Genomic DNA, 27346 nt, shown 5'->3' with positions numbered 1-27346 from the left:
AGCTATGTCAAACAACAGCAAAAGATCTGCCTGTAGCTTGACACAGATCCAGGGTGAGATATTTAAGGAAGAAAATGAGAGGGAATGTAGCACTTTATAAGCCTATTTTATGCAGGCCTCTGTGTCACACTATACCCTACTGGCATCACTACAGGGTCTGAGACTCTCAACTTACAGCTTTTACTAGTGTAGGACAATATATTGCTTGTATGTAGCTTTCAGACATATCTTTATCCTCCTTTCTAGGCAAGTAAGTTAAAGTTTTTCTATTACATTTTCTATTAACTGCAACATTCACGGTTCCAAACAATGTGGGTCAAATAAGCTGTGCACAGCAAGTCAGAAAGTTGGTCTCTGCATAGAGTAATGACTTACCGAGCTGATTATCTACCCTTCAATGCTTTGTACTGCTGCAAATCACCGCCTACAACATCCTAACAAGCACAGGGGATGCACTTTCTAGGAGCATATAATGAGGTGCGGACTAACGACATCAGGATAAGGAAAGCAGCCAGAGGAAATGAAAAAAAAAAAAAAAAAAAAGAGTGCAAACCATACCATAGAAATGCACCTTTAGAACTACCATGGTAGCTTAATTGTTTTCTGCCTGAAAATTCACAGTTCCAGCACTCACATAGAGAGCAGCCTTAACAACTTGCTTGGCACATGCAGAGATTTTAAGATGTACAGATCCTACAGCAACTTCTCCTTCATGCAAGCATCAGATTGCTGTATTTCTGTTCCTGCACTGCTCCTAGAACAGCTGGTAATTAAGAGCCCAAACTTCCCCTGCACACAGGAGAGCTTTGCTCACATAGTGTTGTGCAATCTTTGATAGACCAATAGAAACCCACCAAAAAACAATGTAAAGCCAAAATAAAAGCTGCCCTTTCACTCTTGCTTGGCTTAGGTGCAAAGGGTGGAGAGCAGGGGAAGGAATGGAGGATGCCAGCTCTGGCAACTATGTGTGTGATCAGCCCCAAAAGCCTCCCATAGAAAACAGTTTATGGTTGTATGGTTAGGTTACAATTGGACTTGATGATCTTTAAGGTCTTTTCCAACCTGAGAAATTATATGATTCTATGAAGGGTAATTCATTAACAACAGTGAGTGGTAGAAAACAGTAAAGAACTGCAATGTCTTATTACAAATTGCAGCTAATATTTCTAAAAGAGAAAAAAAAAAGTCTGTCACTGGCCAATAGAAAACCAGTACGTCACAGTAAAAAAACGGAAGGGAACTAAATTCCACTCTTACTGTGAGTGACTGCAAGGGAACCTAAAAGCATGGAAAGGAAGAGGGATGTGCTGCTGTCATTTGTTCATACCTACCATCTTTCCCTCTCATTGCAGCAGGCCAGGCATTTGCAGTGTCTTCATAGAGCTGTTACAGAGCCCAGTTTTACAAGCCAACTCCAAAGTGGTCTTCCCTAACTCTTGAAAGACTCTCTTCCCTCATTCAATCCAATGCTGAAGGCAAAGCCAAAGCAAGTCTCCTCATTCTGTCCCTGCCTCTCATTGGTGAGAAGGGAGAATAGATGACTGCCCTCAAGTCACTCCTTTCTTCCCAGCCACACCACTGAGTCATACCAAAATATCAACACTCAAAACTCAACAACCTTAGCAGAAGCATTTCCTAGCTTTTGAGTCTTGTATTCTCAGACATGTGCCATACTAACTCCTTCCCAGATTTTGCTTTTATCATGGCTACAAAATTACAATGGAGATGAACTTGAAAACAGCTGCTTGATTTTTCCCTTGCAGAACCTCTTTCTATGTCAGAGAAATAAAAAGCAGAAGTCCTTTTATATTCTGCAGTGAAGCTAATGGGCTTCATTTGCTCTGGCTGCACAGCCCTTGTGGGGAGGTATCACGAACCTGCCCAGCTGCTCTTCAGCAATTTTAAGTTCCTCAGGGAGATTTCAAAAAGATTCCTTGTGGCTTACAATTACATTACTGTGTGTCTATGGATACCAAAAAGTCCCTCTCTCCTGGACCACATTCACCTGTCATTTCTTTTTCCACAGAGAAGTTGGACATGAGGCATCAAGACAGGTTTTTCCATAGCGCAGTGTACATGGAAGTAGTTCTGTTAGCAGTCACATTTCAGACCAAAACTGAGGGGTATCCTAACCACTCTATAGAAGAACTCCCTTCCAATCCAGGCTGCTTGAGCAGGGCCTAGAAGCCAGATGTGGAAGATAACTGATAAGGAATTGCATCCATAAAATAACCAAACTGTCTTCTGCAAGAATCCTGCCCAGCTGAATAGGAGGACTCTCTCAAACATCTTCAGTGTGTTAACACACCTCAGCAGCACCCACAAACACACAGCGTCCATCTGTCAGCCCCCTTTCAGTGCTCACCACTGAGAAATCACAAAGCACTGCTGGCTTTCACTCCAGCCGGAAGATCACTTCAGCAGCAAGCTTCCTGTGAACTGCACATCCCTTTCCCAGTGGGCTCAGGACAAAACACACTGGGGAGGAAGGTAGAATGAACAAGGAAAGCCTTCTAGTTTATAGCACTAGTTTGCTGTACATTAAAGGGAACAAATGATCCAGATTTCTGATAACATGATATCATCACCTGGATGGCTTAAGAAATAAATGAATCAGGTGGCAAGATGTTGTTTGACTCTTAGCTTATCATTCCTTCAAGAGTAACAAATGCTGGTGCTGTTACAGCAATGCTTTATATTGTGCTCATTCAGGATACAGGAGGAAAAATAAATTGGAGAGGCTGCTGGCAAATATATATGCCCCCATTACCTTTATATTGTAAAGAGCTGATTGTTTAAAAGAAGCATAGGCTGCCTCAGAATTTTTTTTTTTCCTAGTTACTGATATTAGGCTGGGAGAAAATGGCAACTTTATTTTATTTTCTTTATTTATTTTCCATGGGGAGAAGGAAAGAGCTCATCTCTTTCTTTATTTCCCCCAACTGCAGCCCTGGCTTACCTCAAAGCCTAGGCTGGCTGCACTCCTTCAGGAAGGCACACCAGAGCTTCAGCTCAGGGAGAGGGCCAATACAGAACAACTGCATAAGTGAGAATAAGCATAAATCCTGTCAATTGACAAAACTAATATCTCTTTGTCATGAGCCACTGACAGGTGGTCAGCTCAGCAGAGCCTTTTCCAGTGTAACATCCAACTCTCAGCTACACAGAAGAAGGGAAGATGCTTGCATGATCTTATTTCCTGTTACTGCACAGAAATTCCATGTATCCAGCTCTATAGCAAGCAGAGATTGAAGTCTTGTCTCTTTAAATGTGCAGTACAAATCTTAATTGCTCTTTCAAGACTTGTTAAAAACAGGAAAAGAGGTCAAGGCTTGGTCAGTAAAAACATGCCCTCTACTTAAACTAGCACTTGATATAATTTCAGCTAGATAAGACCAGCTCTAAACATCAAGATTGGCTACACAGAGAGGTACAGGAGGGCTGACAGCTATGAGGCTTGAAGTTCTCTAGGGCCGAGCCAAGCAGCTCTTACAGAGATCTCAATTCACTGACTTTATCTCAACTGAACTTCTCCCATCTCAGCTGACTCTTCTTAATTGTAAAGCTCATCTCTTCTGGGAATTGACAGCATTCATCTGAAAAAAAGATTCTCTTTAAATACAGACAAAGGAGTTTCTTGCTAAAATACTTGTCCAGACTCTTGCCTGTCTTCCTCCTGCTCCTGGCTAATGTTAGGTCATCCCACCTACTGCATATTCGGGTCACTTCCCCATGGCACTGCCTTGACAATAACCCTACAGTCTCAGCACTTCCCTCTGACAGATAGAACCCACTTCAGCATTCCCAGTTAACAAAACTCTACAGAGACTTCCATATCACTATGAGCCTAACACTGTATCAGTAGTATCACCGCATTTTGAAGTAGAACTTCCTCCAATATTCTTCCATACACCATCTATATGTTTCAGAAATACAATTCATCATCCAGTTTCAAATCTCTGTAGCTCCCCTTTCCCCCTTCTGGGAAAGGCCCAAAAGTTTGCCCTGTTCTGAAAACCCCACCTAAAAGCTGATCAGGTTTCCCAACAATTGTTACTTGGTGTGGATTGAAAGCTTTCTGTGGTGGGAACTTATTACTGTTGAGGAGAAAGGCTGGGTGTTCTGTACAGCCCAGCAACAAGCACATGATGAATGGTGCTGGCATACAACAACACAGATCTACAGATAACATTTAGAAAACTGACTATTATTTAAAACAAAGGTACTTAAGTGTTCTTGTATGCCTAGCTCGGTGCTGGAGTTCAGTCTACAGGAAAATAGCCACTTTTCTAATAACTTTGAAGAAAACACTGCTTAGATCTGCCAAGTTATGAGAAGCAAAAACTATGAGATAACAGCAGACTGGGCACCCAAAAATGGGGAAATGACCACATGTGCCCAAAAAACTACAAAAGGAAATGAATACATCCAACACAGTGTGTTTTCTCACACACTAGAATGTAAACCCAAGCCCTTTCTGTGCAGACAGAGCAGGAAAATTCATTGCCCTAAAGAAGCTGCTACATGAGCAGAGCTCTGCACCCACCCAGGTCCCTCGGGGCAGGTGTACGCAGCCCTAAGAAAGAGCTTGCAGGGCACTGCAAACACTCTGCCTCCCTGGCTGCCTTCCTCCCATACATGTCTGCCTCACAGATGGCAAGTGGCCAAGAAACAGATTGTCTGAGCACGCCTGATGGTACACAAAAGTCACCAAGAGCCACAGTAAGCTACTGGCATCTGGGGGGAGCCCCTCCCTTTTGCTTGAGGATGCTCTGTAAACTTTGTCTTGCAAAAGCCTGAAGGCTCTCTTCAAAAGACGGCCTTGATACATCCAGCTTTCTGCAGGGCCAGATGGAAAGTCTCAGTCTCTCCATCTGTGGGCTCCAGGCTTCGATGATCAAATCTACCATCAGCCGCTACCTCTGTGTGCTCCACTGCATCCCGTGTCAGATGTGTCTGAACTACCTGTTTCAGTGGGAATACTGCTGGCTGCTTAAAATCTTAAGCAGATCAATTAAGACTACATTAAAGCAGATTTGGCAAAGAGCTCGAGTTACATGCAATAACAATTGCTCTATTCTGAAAAGTGATTGAGTAAAAATAGCATCTTCTTACTCATCTGCCGTGTTCTGTGTGCATCACAGTCATGTGCTGGCTTTTTCTCTTTGGAGACAAAAAGCAGGCACAGGAGAGACCCATCCAATCTCTACATTCTTGGAAAACTTTCTGATGTCAAATACTTGCAAATATGTAAGCTCTCTTTAATGCACTCATGCCACAGGCTTGGCTGCACAATGCTAGGAGCTAAGTCCATACAAACCACTTACCATTCCCATCATAGAATGCCACTCCCTTAGGAAAGAAGTTAGTCCATACAGATGGAACATGAACAAACTCAGGTCAGACACAGCAAGGACCCTATATAGGGGATCCAAGTATCAGAATCACAAAGACTGAACAGATCTTTCCAGAAGAGAGCATCCAGCAGGACCTCAGAACAGCAACTCTCACTAGACTTAACCTTTCCATTTTCACTTCCTTCAACTGGTTTGGTCAGCTGCAGTGAGACATTCACATAGAAAACAAGTTTCCAGACAGAGAATGATGCTCACATTGACCAAGTAAGCCAGAAGGATCTGCATCTCTTCCCAAATTTCTGGAAGCCACGTTCATCTGCCTTCTCAGTCAGCTCCTAGTTTTAGAAACTGACTTTTACCTCCTGGAATTACTTCTCCATAAATTCAACTAATATAAACTAGCACGGTTCCATTAGCCCATTACTTTGGACCAGCTGAAGCTGTAATCAAAGTCCCATATGAATCCAGCCTGGTACTTATGTCACTATCTAGCAAATATTGTAGGCAACCCACTGACAAACTGCCTTCAGGATCTTAGTGTTGCCCTGATCTCCCTATCTAGTAGTATCTACATCAGTAGTATCCACATACAACCAAGAAGCCCAGTTCATTCAGGATCTTTTTTCTACTTCAGTACAGGTAATGTGGGCTCAGCAGGGCTGAGCTGTGGGGAGTTCCGCAAAATGCTGCTACTGATGAGCTGCACAAGGAGGTTTGGGTTCAACACTCACAGATGGACAGCCAGACAAAGTGTAAAGTAAAGCATCTGCAACTGTGGAATTACCCTCCCGAGGTACCAAGCCAAGCACCACTACACACTATTCTTTCTCAAACTACATTCCAAGTGCTCCCACATTTTTGACAACTTTCCTACTGGAAACTACCTGTTCATCTTTTATATGGCAATATCCACTTCCCGTTTCTTATTCCTTAGTTTTGGTAATGCTGCTAAACAAAGAGGTTTCTGTTCCACCTGCTCTTCAGGAAGCAGCCTGCACACTGTCCCTACACCAGACAGGCCTTGGAGCCCCAGAAATGCAAGCTCTGCCTTTTGTAACAGCAACAGGAGTGCACGATGAAAAGCAGAGACAACGGCTGAGCAGCCAAATTATTTCTGAAGCATTTTCTCATTCTATTTTATTAAACGTACAATTGGTGCAAGCTGCTCCTGAATTCACACTAGCAATAGAGGCTCATTGAAAAACAGCCCAGTTCAGTGAATAAGACAGGTCTATCTCAAATCCAGCAAGGGTATAAAAAGAAGATAACACTGGCAAAGAAGGGGACTGGTGAGAAGGAATTACCCCAGAGCAAAATGGATCTTAGAGTAAAAATTAAAAAAGAATGCAGGTAACACACACTGCATGCTCACAAAAACATAGTTTGTATAACTGCCTGCAAAACAAATTAACAACCACTTTCATTCATTCAACAAAAGCATCCACCAGGCATCAACTGCCTGTCATCAGCTGACTGGTGCTAACTCCAGTCAATACCACTGTTTGTTGCATGCTGATGACTTGACAGTGAACTTGGAGAGGAAGGAGATCAAAAAGAAATGCCGCAGTTGGGTGAGAAACAAGTCATCAGTAGTTCCACTGTTCCTGGAGAAAATTTGTCTCATAGTCACCAGATGAATATTTCTGCTTCACAGATCAGCTCGTCACAGTCCACCACAAACCAAGCCCGTGCAGCCAATGAAGCCCAGCTCAGATGCACATAAGTCAGAACTCCTGCATCAGAGGTGCACTGTCCCAGTCGCACACTATTTATCTCTGCCTTTGCCCTGCTGCACTTAATGAAAGCTGGTTTTTGCTGAACACACAGAAATTCAGAGGTTGCTCTCAACCACCTTTAAGTTCTTCAAGGTTACCCCATCCCCTGTACACATTGTGAAACTGTCTAGAAACATCTTCTCTCCTTCCCCCAGTAAAATCCTTCACCTCCTACTGCTCACTATACCACGGCATCCTACTCCCTCCAGCACCACAGCTGGTCCACATAGAAACAAACCATTAGATGAAAGCAGGAAATTATTTTGCCAGAGGGAGATCCAGGAGAAAGCTTCTATTTACACACATTAAAAATCTTCTATCTTTTCTCTTCTGAAACAGCATTATGAAAAGTCTGTCCCTTCCTTTTACTAGATTCTTTGCAGAGAAGCAAATCAATTCAACTAAAATGCCCTCCACAAAAAAGATAAACACAACAACAAAACCACAGCAAACCCACAGAAACAGAGCAGAGAAAAGCAAACACATAGGGGAATGGAGAAAAATAGTGATATTAGTGTTTGACTCAAGAGTATTAAGGCATCAAGGTTCCATGTTAGATAGAACTACACTAAAGAAAGGCTACAGTCCATGCTGAACATCTTCCTCAAGCCCTATTCCTACTCACAGTATCATAGACTCATAGAATGGCCTGGGTTGAAAAGGACCACGATGATCATGTAGTTTCAAACCCTTCCCCCCACCACTATATGTAGGGCTTCCAACCACCAGACCAGGCTGCCCAGAGCCACATCCAGCCTGGCCTTGAATGTCTCCAGGGATGGGGCATCCACAACCTCCTCGGGCAACCTGTGCCATTGTGTCACCACCCTCTGTGTGAAGAACTTTCTCTTAGTATCTAACCTAAACCTCCCCTGTCTTAGTTTAAAACCATTCCCCTTTGTCCTATCGCTTTCCACCCCTGTAAACAGGCGTTCTCCCTCCTGTTTAAATGTTCCTTTCAAATACTGGAAGACCGCAATGAGGTCTCCCCAGAGCCTTCTCTAAGCTAAACAAGCCCAGTTCCCTCAACCTTTCCTCATAGCCACATATTCCCTGTAAGCATTCTCAGTTGTGTAACTGAATGCAGAGGTGACTTCAGCACCCACTCAGGCCTGCTGCGCATCTGCTGGCTTCACTCAGGAGCAGCACATACAAGGAGGAATTCTTGCTGTCCAAAAAGGAATATGCTCTTTAAAGACAAGTTTAATTGATGGACAGATGTTGTCAGTGATAGCAACTCCCTTACCATCCACTTTGTAGCCCTTCAGCCACAGAATGCCTCTGGCGGGAGAACGAGGCCACTGTGCAGAGATGAGGGAACTATACTAGTGGCTCATGCCATGGGCAGGTAAGGGTAAAATATATAGAGCAGATGTGCTTCAGGCTCTCTAAATGTTTGTTGGACTGGACCATCTTCCATTCACTTTGGCACTGCAGTACAGCCGCTTCCATCTCTACCTGCTATGGGGAACCAGCATTTTCCAGGCTGCCATTTCTACAGCCGCAGCTTAAAGCATGGCCCCACTTTTATTTGCACTCCAGTCCCACTGGCTTGATGTAGCAGGCAGTTCCTGTTACGATACAGTATCAATTTTTATGTAGCTTCCTTTTCCCAATATACATCTTACACATTGCCATCTGTTCAGATTCTTGCAGCTCAGTGTCCAACTCACAACCTCCTCCCTGTCTTTCTGGGCTGCCCTGAACCAATCCTCCTCTTGGTTATTCACCGTTCCTGTAGCAAGTTATTCTGAACGCACACAAGATGAGCTAGACTTTCTCACTGAAGCGTTCAGGAAGGATCAGACAAAGTCTAGCTCTGTATGCTTAAAGGAATGCTGCAAGAGCAGTATGTATGACTTAATTTTTCCCTGGCAGGTTAAGAATGGCCTAAGGTTGAAGGCTGTACCCAAGGCAGTGGGTTAAAAACATATTATTTTTAATTACTTTTATCCTTAAAAATCCAGTGCCCTCATTGTTCTGCCTTGTGAATTAGTTCCTTCTTCACCTTCTCCAATCAATTCTCTTCATGGCCATCTCACTTTCAGCCGAAGGAATCTTCCCTCAAAGCACACCCCAGATCTCTAAGCAGCTGAACACCCTGTTCTGCACTATTTCCAGTCTTTTTTGGGGTGTGGCAAGCAAAACTGCACAGAGTATTCAAAATACAAGAATATGCAATTATTTTTTCTTAAAATGAACAAAAAACCCCCACGTTTCTTGCTTTGTTTTGAGCTCTTCCTCATATTTCTATTTGTTATTTTGATGTACAACAACCAGATGGTTACAGAAGACTTCGAGATTACTCAATTTTCTGGCCCTTCTCTCCATCTTTGCCTTTGGCACATTTCAGAATTACATTCTCTGCGTGCTTTGAGCAAATAATTGAATGATGAGTTGTTCAGCTGTTTATCTTCAAGACTAAATAGCTGTATCCAGTCAAAGGCAACACCTTTCACGAGCAATAGCTCACCATGGGATTGCTCAGCCTAACCTCTGAGGATCTCTTTTCCACTGAAAGGGGAGCCCCTGCTTCAAAGACAGCATCCTCTGAGCAAAAAGAGAGAACAGAAAGCTGAGACAGGGCAGCATCCCTGACCTAGAAACTCAATGTGCAGGGCACAGAGCAGCAGCCCTCTAACACCTCTGCAAGCTAATTTTATCACTTGGGAAGTCCAATTGACAAAACAGTAACTGAAAGCAATCTCCAGGCAGTTCCATTTGCACTCACTGGTAAGCCTTGGAAGATGTTTTGAATATAATCCTCTCTGGTGTTATCAGCTGAAAAACCTGCACCAATCTGCAATTGGACACCACCCAGCTATAGTGGCTCACCTACAGTGCTCCTCACTGCTGCTCTCCTCCCATAACCCCTGTGACCAAGCAGCTCTGCAAAGTCCAAGACAGAGGCTCTATATAGCTTGCCCTGGCCTCATACACTGAGGAACAACATGACACAACCTCCTTTATTTACCTACTTTACTTGGACATCTCAGAGGAAAAAAGAAAACCTCAAGAAATTCCATTTGATAAGTTCCATTTAAGCAATAAACATGGGATATTACAGTGCAGGCTTTGTCAGTGCTTTCAAGTAATGCGCATCCATCTTCTGTCACTAGCCTTCCTTCTTTCTATTTTAGAGAAAGTGAACTTCCAAAGCACCTTTTCTTCCCTTCACTCATAATTCATCATCACTACCACTAAATAAGTTTTATCCGTGTGTTGGGATTCCATTGCATTGAAACGGCCAATTTATATCCATGTATGTTCTCCTGAAGCTATGGAATCTTCAAGACATATTTAAGGCTAAGAACTAACACTCATGGACTAGTATCTACATTAGTTGACCTGAAAGCACTTCTGAGTTTTCTGGTGCACTCTTATGCTGCAATCAGATCTCATCCAAAGAAACACAGCCAGGCATCAAGGCTAAACTATCTTGATTCCTGACTAACATGGGTTCACTTCTGTACAGAGGTAGAGGAAAATGACTGCAAAACCTGCAATCACTTACCACTCAGGCTAAATACACCCAAAGGGACTTTAGCATAAAGCCATTTTCTGCAGCCACAACTTAATTTTGGGCTATCTGATTGCCACAATGGAACGCACCTCCTGAACGTCAGCTTGCAGTCTCTCCCTGCATGATACCCAAGTAGAGTACCTGCCAAAGATGAGAACTTGCAATCCAAAACAGACTCCTGAAGTTGTGCTATTGCTGAGCTAGATAGAAGGGTATGGATGTTACAGACCAACAGGAGGGCTGCCAGGTGAAAGGGGGTGAGAGAACTGCTGATGCACTGTTACAATTGTCACTATGTTACAATGAGAAACAGCATAAAGGCTGCAGTTCAGTTGCACTGCCTGTCCTGTGTATCCCAGTCCTAGTAATCTCTTCTACACCTCTGGTCCTACTCATCTCCTCTGTTGCAATCTGCAATCCAGATGGAAAGGTAGAGACACATATCAGCCCTGTCTCCAACTGGCAGCTCTTTCCAAGGCACATTTGAGTCCCTCAAGCTAAGGAGTGGTTAGAAACTATTACAGAAAACATGAGCAATGGGGGCAAACTATTTTTGAATGACAGGGTCTGTGACTTCTTTGCTCAGCAGGCAATTAAGTGTTCTGAAAACCCATCTGTTAGATCAGATTCCATGGAAACTTAGGTGTGCATGCATTTAATCTGAGCCTAGACTGGGTCCAGGAATAAGGCAGTGTTGAATAACTGAATACTTGTTGAGACTGCTGTACTTTGGAGCACACCCTAGAACAGCACTACACTAAAATTTGCTTCAGAGCTGTCCTTCTGATGGCCCTGAACTCGCTTTAGCATTCTCAGCAGAGTTGGCTTTGCAAATTATAAACTTATCGTATCTCAAGTCTATGAAGAAACACACAGCAGCACTTGGAAGGCCAATTGCATTGTGGGCTGCATTAAAAAAATGGGTGGCCAGCAGGGAGAGGGAGGTGATTGTCCCCCTCTACTCAGTTCTTATGAGGCCCCATCTGCAGTACTGCGTCCAGGCCTGGGGCCCCCAGTACAGGAAGGACATGGAGCTCTTGAAGTGGGTCCAGAGTAGGGCCACTAAGATGATCAGAGGGCTGGAGCAGCTCTCCTATGAGGAAAGGTTGAGGGAACTGGGCTTGTTTAGCTTAGAGAAGAGAAGGCTCTGGGGAGACCTCATTGTGGCCTTCCAGTATTTGAAGGGAGCTTATAAACAGGAGGGGGAACGACTGTTTACAAGGGTGGATAGTGACAAAGGGGAATGGTTTTAAACTGAGACAGGGGAGGTTTAGGTTAGATATTAGGAGGAAGTTTTTCACTCAGAGGGTGGTGACACACAGGAACAAGTTGCCCAAGGAGGCATCCAAGGGCAGGCTGGATGTGGCTCTGGGCAGCCTGGTCTGGTGGTTGGTGACCCTGCACATAACAGGGGGGTTGAAACTACATGATAATTGTGGCCCTTTCCAACTCAGGCCATTCTATGATTCTGATTATCTGCTGGAGCTGACTAAGCCCTAAAGGCTTTCCACCCAGTCAAATTGCTAAAAATCAGGACTGCTTGGACAGATGTTGCTTACAGGCTGAAGATAACCTCAGTCCTGCAGCAGTTAACCTTGGCTCCATACCCCAGAACTGTCCCATGTCCTGTGAGTCTCCAGACTCCTTCAAAATCACCCAGGAACAAGGCCAGAGTCTGTCATTTTATGTCAGCAAGTCACCACTTCTTAGTGAAAAATGTTCTTTGGTAGGCAGATCCAGTGCCTCAATAGCACAAGAAGAGCTATAGTACAGTAGAGAACATATTTTCACATCAGCTTTCAGGAGGAAACTAGCAGTGAACAAACACCTATACTTTCCACAGGCTATGCACAGAAGATATTAGACTAACCTTCACTAAATGTTTACTAGGAAGCAATTCCCTAATATAATTAACACTTTTTCTTTTGCTCAGGAACCTCAAAGATAGCACAGGTCAGAGCTGCAGGAGATGGGAAAGAACTGTGTGGGATTATCTGCAGGCATACATTATCGGGTGGGTGCTGTCAGCCTCTTTCTTTCCTGAGCAATAAGCACTGTGGGGGAAATCACCGTGTCTTTCTTCCCCTTTACCTCTGCTGCACAAGAGCAAAAAATAAAAAAAATAAAATAATAATATTTCTGAGAACACTGTCGCAGGGATCAAAAGCCTTTTTCTACAGGCTCTGACCTAGTTCTTTCATTCTTACTAGAGGGAAGAAAACACTTAAAGGAACATTGTCAAAACTGTTAGGTTTAAAAATAGGCTTACCTTGGCAGTGCTCCCATCTAGATGGGCTCATACTAAGGAGCACAGGCTCCTTCCCCATGCAGACACTGGTACATTCATCCATCCGAAGCACTGGTACACTGCAGCCCAAAGGGCCACCCAGCCCACGCACTCTCTTCTGAGACAAATACAGTGACCCACATTCAAACTCCATTTTGGCTGAATCCCTCTCAACCCCTGCTCAGGTATGTATATCACGTAACTGCCAAAGAGCTCTAGAATCCTCCAGATTCCTATTTCATATTTGCAAATCTATCTCTGTCAACTATCCTGGTAAAAGATTTGTTTTCTTTAAGTAAACTGCAAGATATTTGTTGCCATAACCAAACTCCAGCAGTTCATTCAAAGACAGCACTGAAAACAATCAAATTTGAGGAAGATTTCAACAGGTTGTTAATACAAAATCAGACTCTTTCAAAGATTCTCCACAAGCTAAACATCACAAAGTGTTTTCATTTCAGCCACATAGAGCATTTCTGAACTAAAAGGGGAAAAACTGTCCCTGGGTTCGTGGCCGCAGCTGAGGAATGGGCGTTTTCCCCAGAACAATAGCAGGGGCAGAGCTGGCCAGGCAGCGGATGCTGGCTCCAGCAGGAACTGCCATGCTCCAGGACCTGCGGTTCCCTCGTGCCCCAGGGACATAACCTTCTCTGCCAGTAGTGTGCCAGACATGGGTCCATGCAAGAAGTGGGTTGGCCCAGCAGTGTAAAAGCCTTGTGGCACTAAAAATAAATGAAGACCCAGGAAGGCTACACAACCTTACTTAAGCCAGGTTTTCAGGGTTTTCCTTATTCCCAAGCTTCTAGAGCTGATGCACAGAAGGTTATGCCCTCAAGTTCCCAAGCAGCAAAGCAGGAAAACATTCCCCCCCCCCCCCCAACCCCCCAACAAAAACAAACAAATCAACTAGAAAAAAGAAACAAAACAGTTTGTGTTTCCTGACTCTAAGACATTTTGAGTTCAGTAAACTGGCATTTTTCTACAAAACTCTTCAAAGAATTCTACAGCTTGACTTTTGATAGAGTATGATCCAAATGCTGCAGTGACAGGAGCCATTAGAGACAAGTAAACTCAGCTCCCCTAAGTTCCGCATGTTACCTGCCAAGAGGCACAGTTCACAGAGAGAGCAGAGCCCACACCCAGGAGCTCAATACCATGGAGCATGCATTAAGATAAAAGCATGCTTTTAAGCACCTCCAACAAAGCCGTGTGGTCCCAAAAGAATCCTAGGGATAAGAAAAGAACATAGATTTGCATGAGCTATATTCACAGAAAGTAGTCACAGCCACACGGCCACCCGTGCTGAAGAAGTAAGTGGTCATCTGCTTGTACTAAGGGGCACAGAACTGTACAGCAGTCCAAAGGCAAAATAATTGAGAGAAGAAAATCAAAACCAAGGAAAAGCAGCACATAGAAACAAGAAGGCACATTCTGAGAGCCCACAGAAGGGATGCATCTGGAGAGAGGAAATGGGATGAAGGGGTTAAAGAGGAAACAAATCCCAAATCGTCTCAAGAGGAAGGAGAGGCACTGCTTCCCAAAGGTTTAGCAGAGCTTTTCTTCATTAATATTTACAAAGCTTTTAGAGCCTGAGAAGGAAGGCACTGCAGATACGACAGGAATTATTTCAGACCTGAAAACAATCTAGCAAACAGACTGACGAGGACTTCAAGTGAATAAAGAAGGATGACATTAGAGAGCACACTGAAATAGGGGTTGCTACTAGCATGTGAGCCATCTGGTGCATGGCAGCCCATTTCACTTACTTACCCACTATCAGGCACACATCCTCAGTTCACATAGTTAAGTTTTTGCCACAGGATGAGAAGCACTTCTACTCCAGATCATTACCTTCTTTCCATCATTATACATCATTACAACCAAAATACGTTACTCAATAAAGCACACTGAGCATAAAGAACCTGCATGTCTTCAAGAGAAGCTGAAAACTTAGGATGGACAACTTCAGATGAACACAGATGTCTACTGAGATGCAGTGTTTTGTTCACCTTCACTGGAGCTTGCTTAGCAACCTGGTTTACGAGGATGTTACTGCCTTCAGCAGGCCCAACTTTCAGCTTGACCCTCATTTGTGCTGCTCACTTCAGTACTTAAGACAGCTTCAGCATCGCTGTCACAATGTGGCATGGCCTCAGATGGAAGCACAGATCTCAGCCCACCTGAGAAAGGAGCTGAAGGAAGCACAGATCTCAGCCCACCTGAGAGAAGCTGAACGAAGGCTACGAAGGCTGCTTGAAATTGAGCGCAACCCCCCCCCCCCCCCCCATACCCCAAATTATGCACAGGAGGAGCACAGGTGGCTCTTTCTAACACTCTATACCTCTAGAACTGTCCTGCAGTCACAGAAGAAAGCAAGATGGGACCTGAAGCCAAGAATTCTCAGTGCCTCAGGGAAAACTGAGAGAAGTTCAAAAGCAGCCAGCAAGAGGGGATTGCCATGTCCCATCCACCCGGCCACATCCCTCCCTTAACACCCCAAAAGGAGCAGGACCACCTGCCTAACACGCTGCAGGAGCCGGCACCCAAGGGGTGACCCCGCCGGCAGCACCCCGGGGCAGGGCACCGCGCCAGGAGCCGGGCTCAGCCCTGGGCTTCGGCGGCCGAGGGGAGAGGGAAGCGGGCACGCAGCCTCGGGGCCCCGGGCTCGCGGCCTCAGGGCACGGTGGGAGGCGACGAGGGCCGGAGCTGCTGCGGGGAGAGGCGGCGGGCCCGGAGGGGAAGTAGCCGCGCTGCCATCGCCGGGCCGGCCGGACAGCCGAGGTGAGGCGACACGGGCGGCAGAGCGGGACCGGAGCCCCGGGGCCGCCCCCTCACCCTGCGCCCGATCGGCCCGGGCCGGCCCCGCCGCAGGTGAGAGCCCGGGGGAGGAGACGAGGGAGGGACCCCGAGGGGAGACGGCGATGTGGTGGACGCGGAGCCCTTACCTTCCACCGCCATCCTCCCGGCCTCGCATAGTGCGCCGGCCGCCGATACGGCGCTGCCCCGGCCGCCCCCCCAGCCGCGCTTGGGCTCGGCTCATCTGCAGCCGCCGCGATCAACCTGCGGCTCCCGCTGACAGCCGGGCGGGGCCGCTCCGCCCAGCGGCAAGACGGGAAATGTAGTCCGGGGCTGGGCACCGGGCCTGCCGTGAGAGTTTGGCCCGGCAGGTGCCCAGCCTGAAGATGTGAGGTGCTGCCCTGCATCACGCTGCTCCCCCCACCACCCCTTTACCCTGTCCCACACGGACAGGTTGCCCAAAATCTCAAGCAGTGAGGGAGATTAGCAGCACAGTAACCGAGCCTCGAACTGCTACAGATCTTGCTACCATCCTTGTGGTCTGCCCTGAGATGTTTGCTGTCTGAAAAGCAGCGCTGCATTTCTACCCTGTTTCAGTGTTGAGATACCAGAAACGTTTTGAAGGTAATTCTCCCTCAAAAATACTTTGATTGTTTGTTTTGGTTTGTATGAATGCATAAACAGGTATCGTTCTACATGGAAAGAGCCTGTGAGCTCCTCCTCCACCCACGAAAGTCACTAATAAAGCCAGGAGGACAATAGCCGAGGAACCAAGTGTACAAGGTCATACCTTGTACAGATAGAGCATGGCATTTCACACTTTATTTTGGTGAAGGAACATTATTCAAGACAGGTTAGTTTTGCAAAGTTAGCTTCAGTGAGTTCAAATTGGAGTGCATGATGATGCAATGTGCAAATGAGCAAGGCCTTCATAAAACCCAGGAATTCTGACATTCCTGAAGTATTGAAAGTAATTAAAATAAATCTAAGTCTTCATTTTACAGAGGAAAACTAGAAACCAAGCAGCATAGCCTAAAAGCAAAAGTTTTTTATGAACCTTCCTGTGGCCATCATTGCCTTGAAGAACTGGCTTGTTCTTTGCTCTCATATGCAGCTGAACTACTAACCTTTGTGTTGTGTATGAGTCAAGTTACACGCTGCCTGGAGCATGCCTTCTCTTTCATGTATCTGCAAAGAGGTACGCATAGTCACAATGCATTATCAGCGATAATTAAGTGGATATGCAGATTCCCAAGCACTAATTAAAAGGGTATGCAGACTCCGAAGCGCAACACAATCACACACCAAATCCCAGCTGATGTTGCTCCTGTACTTTCTGCCAGATAACAGGCTGTTCTTGGGTTTCATAGTGTACAGATATGCTACCCACAACTTTCAGCAACTTTTTCTTCACTGTACAAAGTTTTGTGATCTTGGTGACATTTTTTGTTAAGCTAATGTATTCTATTAATCATTAATTTTTCATTTAATCATGACAATATTTGGAGGGAAGTTAGTGTAATTATCCCCCACTACCAATACCAGCTGAGGGATGAAAGTATTGAATACAGCTCTGTTGAAAAAGATCTGGGGGCACCTGTTAATGAGAAGCTGTACATGATCCAGCACTGTGCCATCACAGCCCAAAAAGCCAACTGTATCCTGGGCTGCATCAAAAGAAGCATGGCCAGCAGTTTGAGGGAGGTGATCCTGTCCCTCTGCTCTGCTCTGGTGAGGCCTCACCTGGAGTACTGCATCCAGATGTGGAGTCCTCAGTATAGAACAGACATAGACCTGCTGGAGTGTGTCCAGAGGAGGGCCACAAAAATAATGCAAGGGATGGAATACCTCTTCCACAGGGACAGGCTGAGAGAGCTGGGGCTGTTCAGCCTGGAGAAGAGGAAGCTCTGAGATGATCAGAGAGCGGCCTTCAAGTATCTATAGGGGAGTTACAGGAAAGAAGGGGACAGAGTCTTTAGCATGATCTGTGATGTTAGAACAAGGGGAAATGGCTTCAAGCTCAAAGAGGATAGGCTTAGGTTAGATATAAGGAAAAAGACTTTTACAGTGAGGGTGGTCTTTAACAATGTGGTGGGAAAAGTCTTTTTCCAGTGAGGCACTGGAACTGGTTGCCTAGTGATGTGGATACCCCATCCCTGAAGACTTTCAAAGTGAGGCTGGATCAGGCCCCAAACAACCTGATCTAGCTGTGCATTTCCCTGTTCATTGCAGGGCAGTTGGACTAGTTGGCCTTTAATTGTCCCTTCCAACTCTAAGGATTCTATGATTCTAACATATACGGGAAGCACTGCTTTCTTGGTTAGAACGAGTTAGAAGCCATACTATGAATAAATCAAGGCTCAGAGTTCAGGTGGTGTGGATGGAGAAAGCTGGAGTCTGCTTCCTTTAGTATGCTGAATTTCTGACTGCATTTCAGCTATGGGCCCTGAGGACATCCCCAGTGAGTACAGTTTTACTAAGCCCTTTAAAAGCCCTGTAATTTTTAATTACAGCTTTGTGCCTGATGAAGAACAGCAAAATTATGGCTGTGACTAGACAGCAAATAGGGCATGACAGATGTTGAAAGGTATAGTTTTTGAAAGTTAATGTTACATGATAGCTAGTGAAACCTAGTATTTAACAATATCTAAAAGCATCAAAAAAACATCTACAATTCTGGTCAAGATTAGGCAAATTGTAATTTAATGTATGTCACTCATTAGTGAAAAGAGGCTGTAAATTGATTCAATTAATACACGGTGAAGTACAATCTGTTTTGAGCATAGCCTTCAAAAACATCAGTGAGAGCTAGCTAACTTTCTAAAAACATCCTACTAAATTATAGAGTAGAAAACGACCAGCTTTCTCAGCTCAGAAAGAGCTTTCTAATCACACTTCCTTGCTTCCCTTTTTACCTTGACTTTCTCCAGATATATTTCCTTTAAACTTTCTCTTAAAGGTATAGCAAACTTCCTTAAAAGACTCTGTCACAGCAGAAGTCCGTCTCCTGTATATTTTTCTCTAGGTCTTCAGATGAAATAAACAAAACCTCCATATCCATTCACATTACTTCTAGGTAGGACTAAAACCAGCTAATGTTAAATGAAAGTGCATTCATCAACAGTGCAACTCTACTAGAAGAAGAGGGCTAATGAAATCACTGAACTTGTATACATCACTACACTGCCATCCATCATCAATTTTCCTTTTTTTCCCCCCCCTTCATCTTACAGCAAGCCAGGTCCTTAAGACTTAAGCATCCCTTTGTGCTGTGAAGTAATTAATGCACAACAGTTAAGTTCTCAGTCATCTTCAAATGATGACCTCGGTAGGAGGGAGACCTCCTAGGAGGGAGTTCTGCCATGTAGGTGTGACTCAAGTGTGATTAACTCTTTTGGGTGCCTGAATACATGCATAGAGCCATCTTTTAGCAACAAGATCTTAAAATCAAGAACCTTCAGTCAGACACCAAGTACTTCCATCTCTGAGCATCATCATGGAATAGGACGTGGAGCTTGAGACCTTCAAAGGCCCCTTCCACTCTGAATTATCCTATACTTTTAGCAGTGTTGGAATCACCCTGATCTAGCAATGCCACGAAAAGCAGTGATTTACCTTCCCACCCTCTGTTGCTAAATATTGCCTGCAATGGCCTTTCTTTGTGTTTGAAAACTAATCTGGAAAAAGACTGGTGAATATTACCTCTAATAGTTACCTTTTATTATTCACTGTATAGTTGCCCACATCCATGTGCTAACAAGTGGAGCGTAGTTTCTCCTGGTGGTTTGAAGAGCCTATGGGCTTTTACAGTGCACCATATTATAAATCAATTTCATCTTACCTGGTGCAGGTTAACATTTTCTCACTGATGTTCCCTCAGGACTCTCTTTCCTCTCTGGGCATTCACAGCTTCCTAAGCTTCTTGGTTGAAAGGAGATATATCAAATTCTACAGCTTCTAATGCGCTGGCCCCTTTTTCTCAGAGAAAAGTAGAACAAACTGCTCTGATGGCTCTCCATTGGAATGTGTAAGCTATTGAGACATAAGTCTTAAGAATTCTTCTCAAGGAAATGAAAGAGCCAGACCTAATAGATAATGTAGACAGAGATAGACATTTCTATGAAACAGTCCCTTGTAGCTGGTCCATGTGACTGATCAGCAGACTGAGTCAATACAGTTGGATATCTTGTTTAAACAACACCGCTTTCTGCTATTATTTGCAGAACTGCAACTTGGTGTGGGCAGAACCAACTCGGTGTTCTCAGTAACCCACAGTCACAGAAGCTTGGAAGTGGTGCTGCTGGAAGGCAGCTCTGGAGATCGTTGAGACTAAAAGCCTTTGCTCAGAGCAGGGGCAGCTACAGCAGACTGCTTAGGATTGAGCAGGATTGAGGGACGGAGGTCCCCTCTGTACGTCCCCTCTGGGCAACTTACGTTACTGTTCAATCACTCTTCAAGGTTTCTTCAGTGTACTTGGAATTTCCTGTATTTCAGTTTGTGGCCATTGATAACTCAACAGTTGTGCCCCATTGTTGTCTGCTGGGGTATACCATTGGCAACTAGCTTTTAAATAGACTTTGTGTCACCAGTCACAACACTTGAAGCCCAATCTGTTTTCAGTCTAGGTTATCATCTTCTCATCTAGTCTGTACTTCATCTGTTTTTCTGAAAAGATATTATGGCACACAGTGTTGAAAGGCTTGCCAAATTCAAGATTAATAATATCCACCACCCTTCCCTGGTCCATTACACTGGTCTTTTAATTGTGGAGGCCTATCAGGTTAGTCAGGCATGATTTCCCCTCTGTAAATTGGTTTTGACCATGAATTCCATCCCAAAGGCATTCCCATCCTAACTACAATTGGAAATGTTTTCTGGTATTCATTGCTCCACCACCTTTAGAGGGACTGAGGTGACAGTTGTTGAGGTGACAGGCTTGTTGTTTTCCAACACACCGATTTTGTATGCAACAACATTTCTGTTGTGGAGCCTTGATGAGCTCAGATCAGTAACACACACATACACTCTTCCTAATAGGCAGCTAGAGACTTTTACAGTTATACAAAATAGATTTGAATTCATATTGGTAACTTTTGGCACAGGTGGAAATAATATTTGAGGAAACTTTAGGTAGCATTATCATAGCTTTTCTAGATCTCCTCAGAGAAATATACATGAACCTGTGCAGTAAGGGACATGTACCAGTGTACAGAGCGAATCTTGAGCATAATCTGTGCATGCACATTAGGATATACTGAGCACGGTACAATCAGACTTGTGTTCAGAATATTCCACTGCAACAGTCACTGTGGCCCAATCACACTTGGGTCAAATTACTGGACATTGACCAAAAAGGGTGTAAATGGGAAATTCCTGATATACTGAAGACTTGCCATGGGAAATGTGGAACACAGAGCTTGGAGCTGACCTTTAAAAACAATAACATTTGTCACCTGCCTCAGTACCATCAGAATGAAGCTATAAGTAATAACCGATATTGCATAGACTTCAGTGCAATAACATAATTTATGTGTTCTTCTGAAGGTGAGAGCTAAAATAAAAATGACCTCTTTCTCTAAAACTCTTTTATGTGCAGGATTTAGATGGAAGCAGTTGTGTTATTGAAGATAATAATAACTTGATAATGATGAGAGCTGATAACATCTTAGCATGGTGACCTTTACCTGCTCGTGAATGGCTCAGCACAGAGTTGAAAAAAAATCAAGTAGTTGGTGGTGATTTGTGAGCATTTATTAAGGCAAATCAGATAATTGCATTTAACATAACAGATGGCTTGTGTTTCCCAAAGTGCTTTTATTTCAGAGCAATAAGGTGACTCAGAAACTCAGTGGGATGTTAGGGCCATGAGTTGTATTGCCTCACACCTCACATAGTGAAATTCCCAGCACAGAGGAGGGGAAGGTCCAATTTAGAAGGATTTTAACACTGTTACTATGCAAATATCAACTGTTATCAGCAATGCAAAGCATTACAGACCCATTCAATTTTTTATGTTACTTTTACTCATTAGTGTAACACTTTAAGATCATGCAGTGTTACTTCATTTTCCCTTTGTACTTTGCCTGCTTTTATTTCCCAGAGAGGCAAAGAAGCGTTCAGTGATCCAATCGAACATGAAATTGTCCCTGGCATCCAGAAAAGAATGCCTATTCCACATTCTTAAAAGCCTTTTACTGTTTTCTGAGCAAGTTGCTTTGTTTTGCTTTTTAGTAACAAGAGAATTCCACTTGTATTCCAAGCACAAGAATTCAGAGCAATGCTCCATATGGGCAAACATAACGTCTGCTATTTCTTGGCAGAGGAACAGCAGCACAGGTCTGCTTCCTCTTGGCAGAGAGCAGGAAGGGTAGAATCCATCTTGCTGAACTGTATCAAGCTTTGTGAACTCAGTAACACCACATTTCCTGGAAGTCACTAAGCAGAGAAAAAGCAACATTCAAAGGCTGTGCTTCTCATCTTCTGTCCTGACAACAGCTGTAGCCCAAGTGACCAGCTAGCTTAAACAATTAATACAGAGAGGACTGTGTTTATAAGGAACAATTCTACTCTCACCATCTACTTGCTTTATTTTCACCTGTCCTTCAAAAGAACTGCTCACAAACAGCAAGTGGGCACCTACATCTACAGATCTTCAGCCTTTAAGTGAGGGGTATTTCTTAGGAAGTTTTGCTACTATGTAGAACTCAGGAAAGACTAAAAGACAGTGAAAACTATTTCTACTTGCAACAGCTTCACAAAACTATAGTATTTGTGCAAGAAACACCACTCCAGAAAGAGCATTGCTCAGAAAATCTGAAATGTATCTCTTCTGGAGTTGTGACAAAGAACCAATACTTTCTCTTCCTGACATTTTCATTTTCAACATATGATGATCGCCAGTGCAGGCCAACACCAGAGTGTACAGCTGGTACAGACCACTAAGCTGAGGGAATGGAAGTGCTGGCAAGAGGCAAGGTTGTAAATTACAAATCAACAGTGGGATATAAGCATATGCAGGTTTATCTATACAATTCATGGTTTGAGCTACTTGTGCACTGAGGATACATCAGCTGGAATGAGAAATAATCAACAGCTCTGTCCAGCCACTCTGCTAATCTGTCTAATCACTCAGCACGCTAATCAAATCACTCCAGAGTTGGAGTGGCGTTTCCCTGAGTGCCAGTGTTCACTAAAACCAAACTAAACACAACTGAAGTCACAGAATCATAAAATCACAGAATGGCCTGGGTTGAAAAGGACCACAATGATCATGTAGTTTCAACCCCCCTGCTATGTGCAGGGTCACCAACCACCAGACCAGGCTGCCCAGATCCACATCCAGCCTGGCCTTGAATGCCTCTAGGGATGGGGCATCCACAGCCTCCTTGGGCAACCTGTTCCAGTGCCTCACCACCCTCTGTGTGAAAAACTTCCTCCTAATATCTAACCTAAATCTCCCCTGTCTCAGTTTAAAACCATTTCCCCCTTGTCCTTTCACTCAGGTCAGTCATTCAAGTATATTAAATTCAAGTAATTGTTTCTAATTGAGATGAGCTCTAGGAGTTCTAAGTCCTCAATTTCTATTTTCTCATTCTAGGAAAGTAAAGTGAATAGCTATTTTGCACTATGCTGGGTTGGAAGTACAGGAAGGATCTGGCTGCATGGTTCAGTGATCCATGGCTCAGGACAACAGCAGTCTGTCTTTGCACTGGCTAAAGTGACTGCAGGGGAGTCTTGTTGTCAGGACCAAAGGTAGGTAACAGACTGCTGGCAGCATGTAAATGACAACAAAAATGGCCTGTAATACTTATCTACCTACCCCAGCAGGAGAAATATACGAATGTGGGGAGCAGCACATAGCTACACACACAGCTCAGTCACTACAGCTGTGTGGGAAGGTATCAGGATATAAGCAGTGCTGGTTGCTAGAAGAGGAAGTGCACCTTTCCCACTATTACCCAGCAGAAGATGCAACAAGCCCAGCTCATGGAGGTTATTCTGAGCTGAAGCCTGCTGTCTCTCTGCCCCACAACTAAATGGAGGTGAACATGATCTGTCCAGGGACAGTGGTAGAAGGTTTCTTCAGTGCAGGATTAATACTTAGTCAGATGGAGGAATTTTAGCGAGAGAAGAATATAAAGTTCTTCCATTTTCATCTGCAGGACTGTGAAACTTCCCACAACCTCTTGATAGTTTGCTTCCTTACCCAATATTTTAAGGCAATTCCAAAACTCACACTTTTGTGAAGACGTTCTAGCATCAGTTTCGGCTGTCTAACCACAAGTATCTGGTGCCTTTTGAGATGCTCAGACGTTTCCCTTCTGGCTCATAATCGCTGCACTAGAAGGCTGATGGTTTCCTAGAGGCCCATTTTAATTGCCAGCCCCATCCAATACTAGATCAGATTGCTCAGGGCCCCATCCAACCTGGCCTCAAACACCTCCAGGGAGGATGTCCTGCTGCATCTCAGGATTCACAAAAGGCCAGCATTTAAGTAACTGCTGAATGTGGTACTTGCTTTAACAACGCACAGCCATCAACATTTGGGTGCCTGAATCTGAGGACCCTGATTCCTATGGGAACTCAGTTAAGCACAGCTACTGACGCTCAGTGACATCTCTGGTGGCCCTTGTGGTGGACGTTCCCATCACAGGCTGCCTTCCTTCAGAGCAGCAGGAGCTCCCATGTCTGTCCCCTTGGGCCTTGGGTCAGAGGCTCCTCTCAGCAGTGGTGTACTTCCTATTTGTTGTCTCAGCTGCATGGAAAGGCCTGCCAGGAATAACAGAGCCCAGAGACTGGCTCAGCCCACTTCTCTTCAACCTGCTGTGGGAGGTTCTACCTTCTTGCCAGTCTGTGTGCCATCCCCTGTGCACCACTGGCTGGCTGTGGCTGTGTTCATCCTGTGCCAAGGCATTGGGATGCATACAGCAGTGCTTTGCTTTGCCAGAATATGCTGGAGAGTCCGGTGACTATGAGCATGGCTTTGACAAGCCAGAACTGAACTGAGGTCAGTTATGGGATTGCTTCTTGATCAACCCACTCAGCTCAAGGAACTATAGCATGAGCTGGTGGTGTGACTGGTTTGACTACTGCATGCAGTAAGTAAATATACCCTGGGCCTTTCATAGCATTGTTTCTCCAAGACAATAGAGAAATACATTCTTTCACAGTGTGTCTTGCACTTAAGAAAGTTGTGTGTTCTCCTAAGATTCCTACTGCAGTTTATTTTTGAGAATCAAAGTTGTAATGGGTTCATTTTTTTTAATACTGAAGAAGAAAACAAAGCACGATCTTTTAGTTATGCTTTTATTTTTCCACTTCTCTTTTCTCTATGAGTTTGAACACAGCTGTTTTGCAAGCCAATAGGATCAGAAATCTCAGTTATGGGACAGAATTACAGATTCCAAATACAACTTTTTCACCCTTTTCCCAAACAGCAGTGAAAAATAAAGATTTTGTAATACACAATGGCCTTGTAAGGGCTTTAATGCTTCTTTTTCCTCTCTGCTTCTCCAAAAGATATATTTTTTTCAGAGCTTTTTTTTCTAATTGAGTCTGGAAACCATCCACTTATAATGAGAACTTACTGACACCTAATTGCCATCTGCTTCCTTCACTTTCTCTCTTAAGGCTGCTGCATTTTTCCTTTGTGCTCTGAACTGTTCCACTGCTGTTAGTGCTCTGACTGAATTTTTATGTCTTCTGAGTGTGAGTTCTTAGTCCTTTATTCTGTACTTCACCTCTGTCTAATGGAGAGCTACCCTTAAGAACTAGATACATATTAGTTGCAAAATTTAGATGCAAGCTGCCTACCTACCACAGCACTGAGGTTGCTTGCCAGTGTGTTTTACAATTCTACCTTTTCTTATCTAATATCACTATAACAAAAAGATAAAGCAGTGCATGGCAGTATTTTATAAGAAATAAAGTCATACAAATCCAACAGACAAGAAAATACATGATATCTTCCAGAAAATCAAGTTTAGCTTTTTGCTGAGATGTGACTTTAAGTAAAGCCTCCAAATGAGCTCTCAATACTGCTTTGTGGTAGCCTTCTGTCCAGTGGTGAATTCACCCTGTGTCAGAAGCAAGGAATCTGACTGACCGAGGGCTGAATGGGCCTTTCAGCACTGTTTGGCAAGCCATGTCTTTACATGCCTCTTACTGTTATGCCATTAAGGAGAATCACAAGTGAAGATTTTCCCACTTTCCTTCTGTTAAGAGTTTGTTTCAAAGTTCTACTAACATTTTAAGGTTCTCTGGTTTACCTGAAGGTAAGCTTGCAGAGATGCTCCTGCTTTTCTCCCATAGGAAGTTCTTCTCAGTTCTAAGGTAGCAAATGGTAGTCCTCCTTGTTTTGATATTGATTCTCTCAGGTTTTCTTCTTAGCTGAAAACAGATGAAAGAAACATGAGCCACAGTAGCAGGTGCAACTTGTGACATAAGTGCAATTTCTGACCATTTTCCTCCATCAGGAGGAGAGCACAGCAGCAGATAAGTGGTGTATGAGCTGATGGCCGCGTCCGTCAGCTCTGCCATACCAAACCATGTTATTAGACTGAGAAAGTAGCTTATTGATCACTGTTATCTTCAGAATTCTGTAATTTATGTCAGTGAGGTCTGAATTCATGCATGTAAGTTCAAACAATCTGGCTTCCTATTAGGCATTTTATCTTTTGTCATTTGAGTACTTTCATTGTTCACAACACTTTGGTAGCAAAATAATCTGTATGCTGTTTGCATCTGTGGTTTAAAGGGTAGCTTTTCTATTCACATACAGAAATGTTTCAACAGTGAAATACTTTCTCTTGGTTTTATTAAGTATTCTTACCTCAAATGTAGTGGCCTTCCTACTATGTCAAAGGGCTTTGGCAAGTGGAGCTCTAACTTCATAGTCTGAGACATCAGGAATCAAAGCTGCAACAGCATGAGATGAAATAAGGCAGGTGTTGGGCAATTTATGATCCAGAATTTCACTGTTTAAGGGCAGGTTTCTGCAAGGTGTGCCCAGGGCAGGCTTGAGATTCTCTGAAGTGATGCTTATCTACACCTCAAGCAGAGACAAGGATAAAGTTTCTTTAACAACTTGCAAGCAATAAATGTATGAAACAAACACTGTCATTTTTCTAGCAGTGCTAAACTTTTGATACCTGGGAGCTATTTCTTTGTTGTATCAAGGTTAGATTCCAGTCCTGCTGAAAGACTTATGTTCCCAAGAAAAAGAAGATTCAATATGAAGTATCACCTGGCAAAGTTCAACCTCTGTCTCGCTGAGTTGATGCAATATAAGAAGACCTGTGCCTCTATTGTTTGTGCTTCTGTGTTCTTTCTGAATAAAATAAAGTAATAAAATGAAAATAAACTAAAATAATAGCATAAATAAAACATCATTCAAATAACACTGGATTTTGGACTAGTTACTGAGAAACATGGACATTTCTGAGAAGCTCTAACAGAATTGCCCCTGAAGGCTGTGCAATTAGTTAGATTCCAAATCTTGTCTATGGACAAAGAGGAAACACACCTTATGGAAAGACTAGAATGTGTCATTTTTATGACTGAAATCTTAGTAGATTAATCCAAGAATCATTACTGGTCCATATGAGAG

The 27346-nt window shown here is 43.9% G+C and overlaps 1 protein-coding gene and 1 long non-coding RNA gene across 9 annotated transcripts in view; one reads left to right on the top strand and one right to left on the bottom strand.

The window, feature by feature from the left end:
- The window catches only part of SAMD12 (sterile alpha motif domain containing 12), a 162056-nt gene extending 146023 nt beyond the window's left edge, over window positions 1–16033 (bottom strand). For 4 of the 8 annotated variants that reach the window (XR_014942459.1, XM_085537026.1, XM_085537024.1 and 1 more), the window contains exons 1-2: window positions 15888–16033; window positions 14137–14168 (exon numbers count right to left, since the gene is read on the bottom strand). Coding sequence is in view for 7 of the 8 variants with exons in the window: in XM_085537026.1 (XP_085393152.1) it covers window positions 14137–14168; window positions 15888–15982 (127 nt within the window). In the remaining variant the exon portion in view is untranslated. The remainder of the gene's footprint in view (window positions 1–14136; window positions 14169–15887) is intronic. The other 4 variants (XM_085537029.1, XM_085537030.1, XM_085537027.1 and 1 more) reach the window with 1 other exon arrangement.
- A 66-nt stretch (window positions 16034–16099) lies between these two features.
- Window positions 16100–27137, top strand: LOC107310485 (uncharacterized). The gene is made up of 3 exons (XR_001553607.3): window positions 16100–16362; window positions 23336–23490; window positions 26917–27137. It is a non-coding gene; the product is annotated as an uncharacterized LOC107310485 (long non-coding RNA).
- The last annotated feature ends 209 nt before the right edge of the window (window positions 27138–27346 follow it).

Source organism: Coturnix japonica, chromosome 2 (assembly GCF_054131305.1).
Source record: "Coturnix japonica strain WE chromosome 2, WE-NBRP24, whole genome shotgun sequence".
NCBI classification, from domain to species: Eukaryota; Metazoa; Chordata; class Aves; order Galliformes; family Phasianidae; genus Coturnix; species Coturnix japonica.
This window is presented reverse-complemented; position numbering and strand designations above follow the sequence as displayed.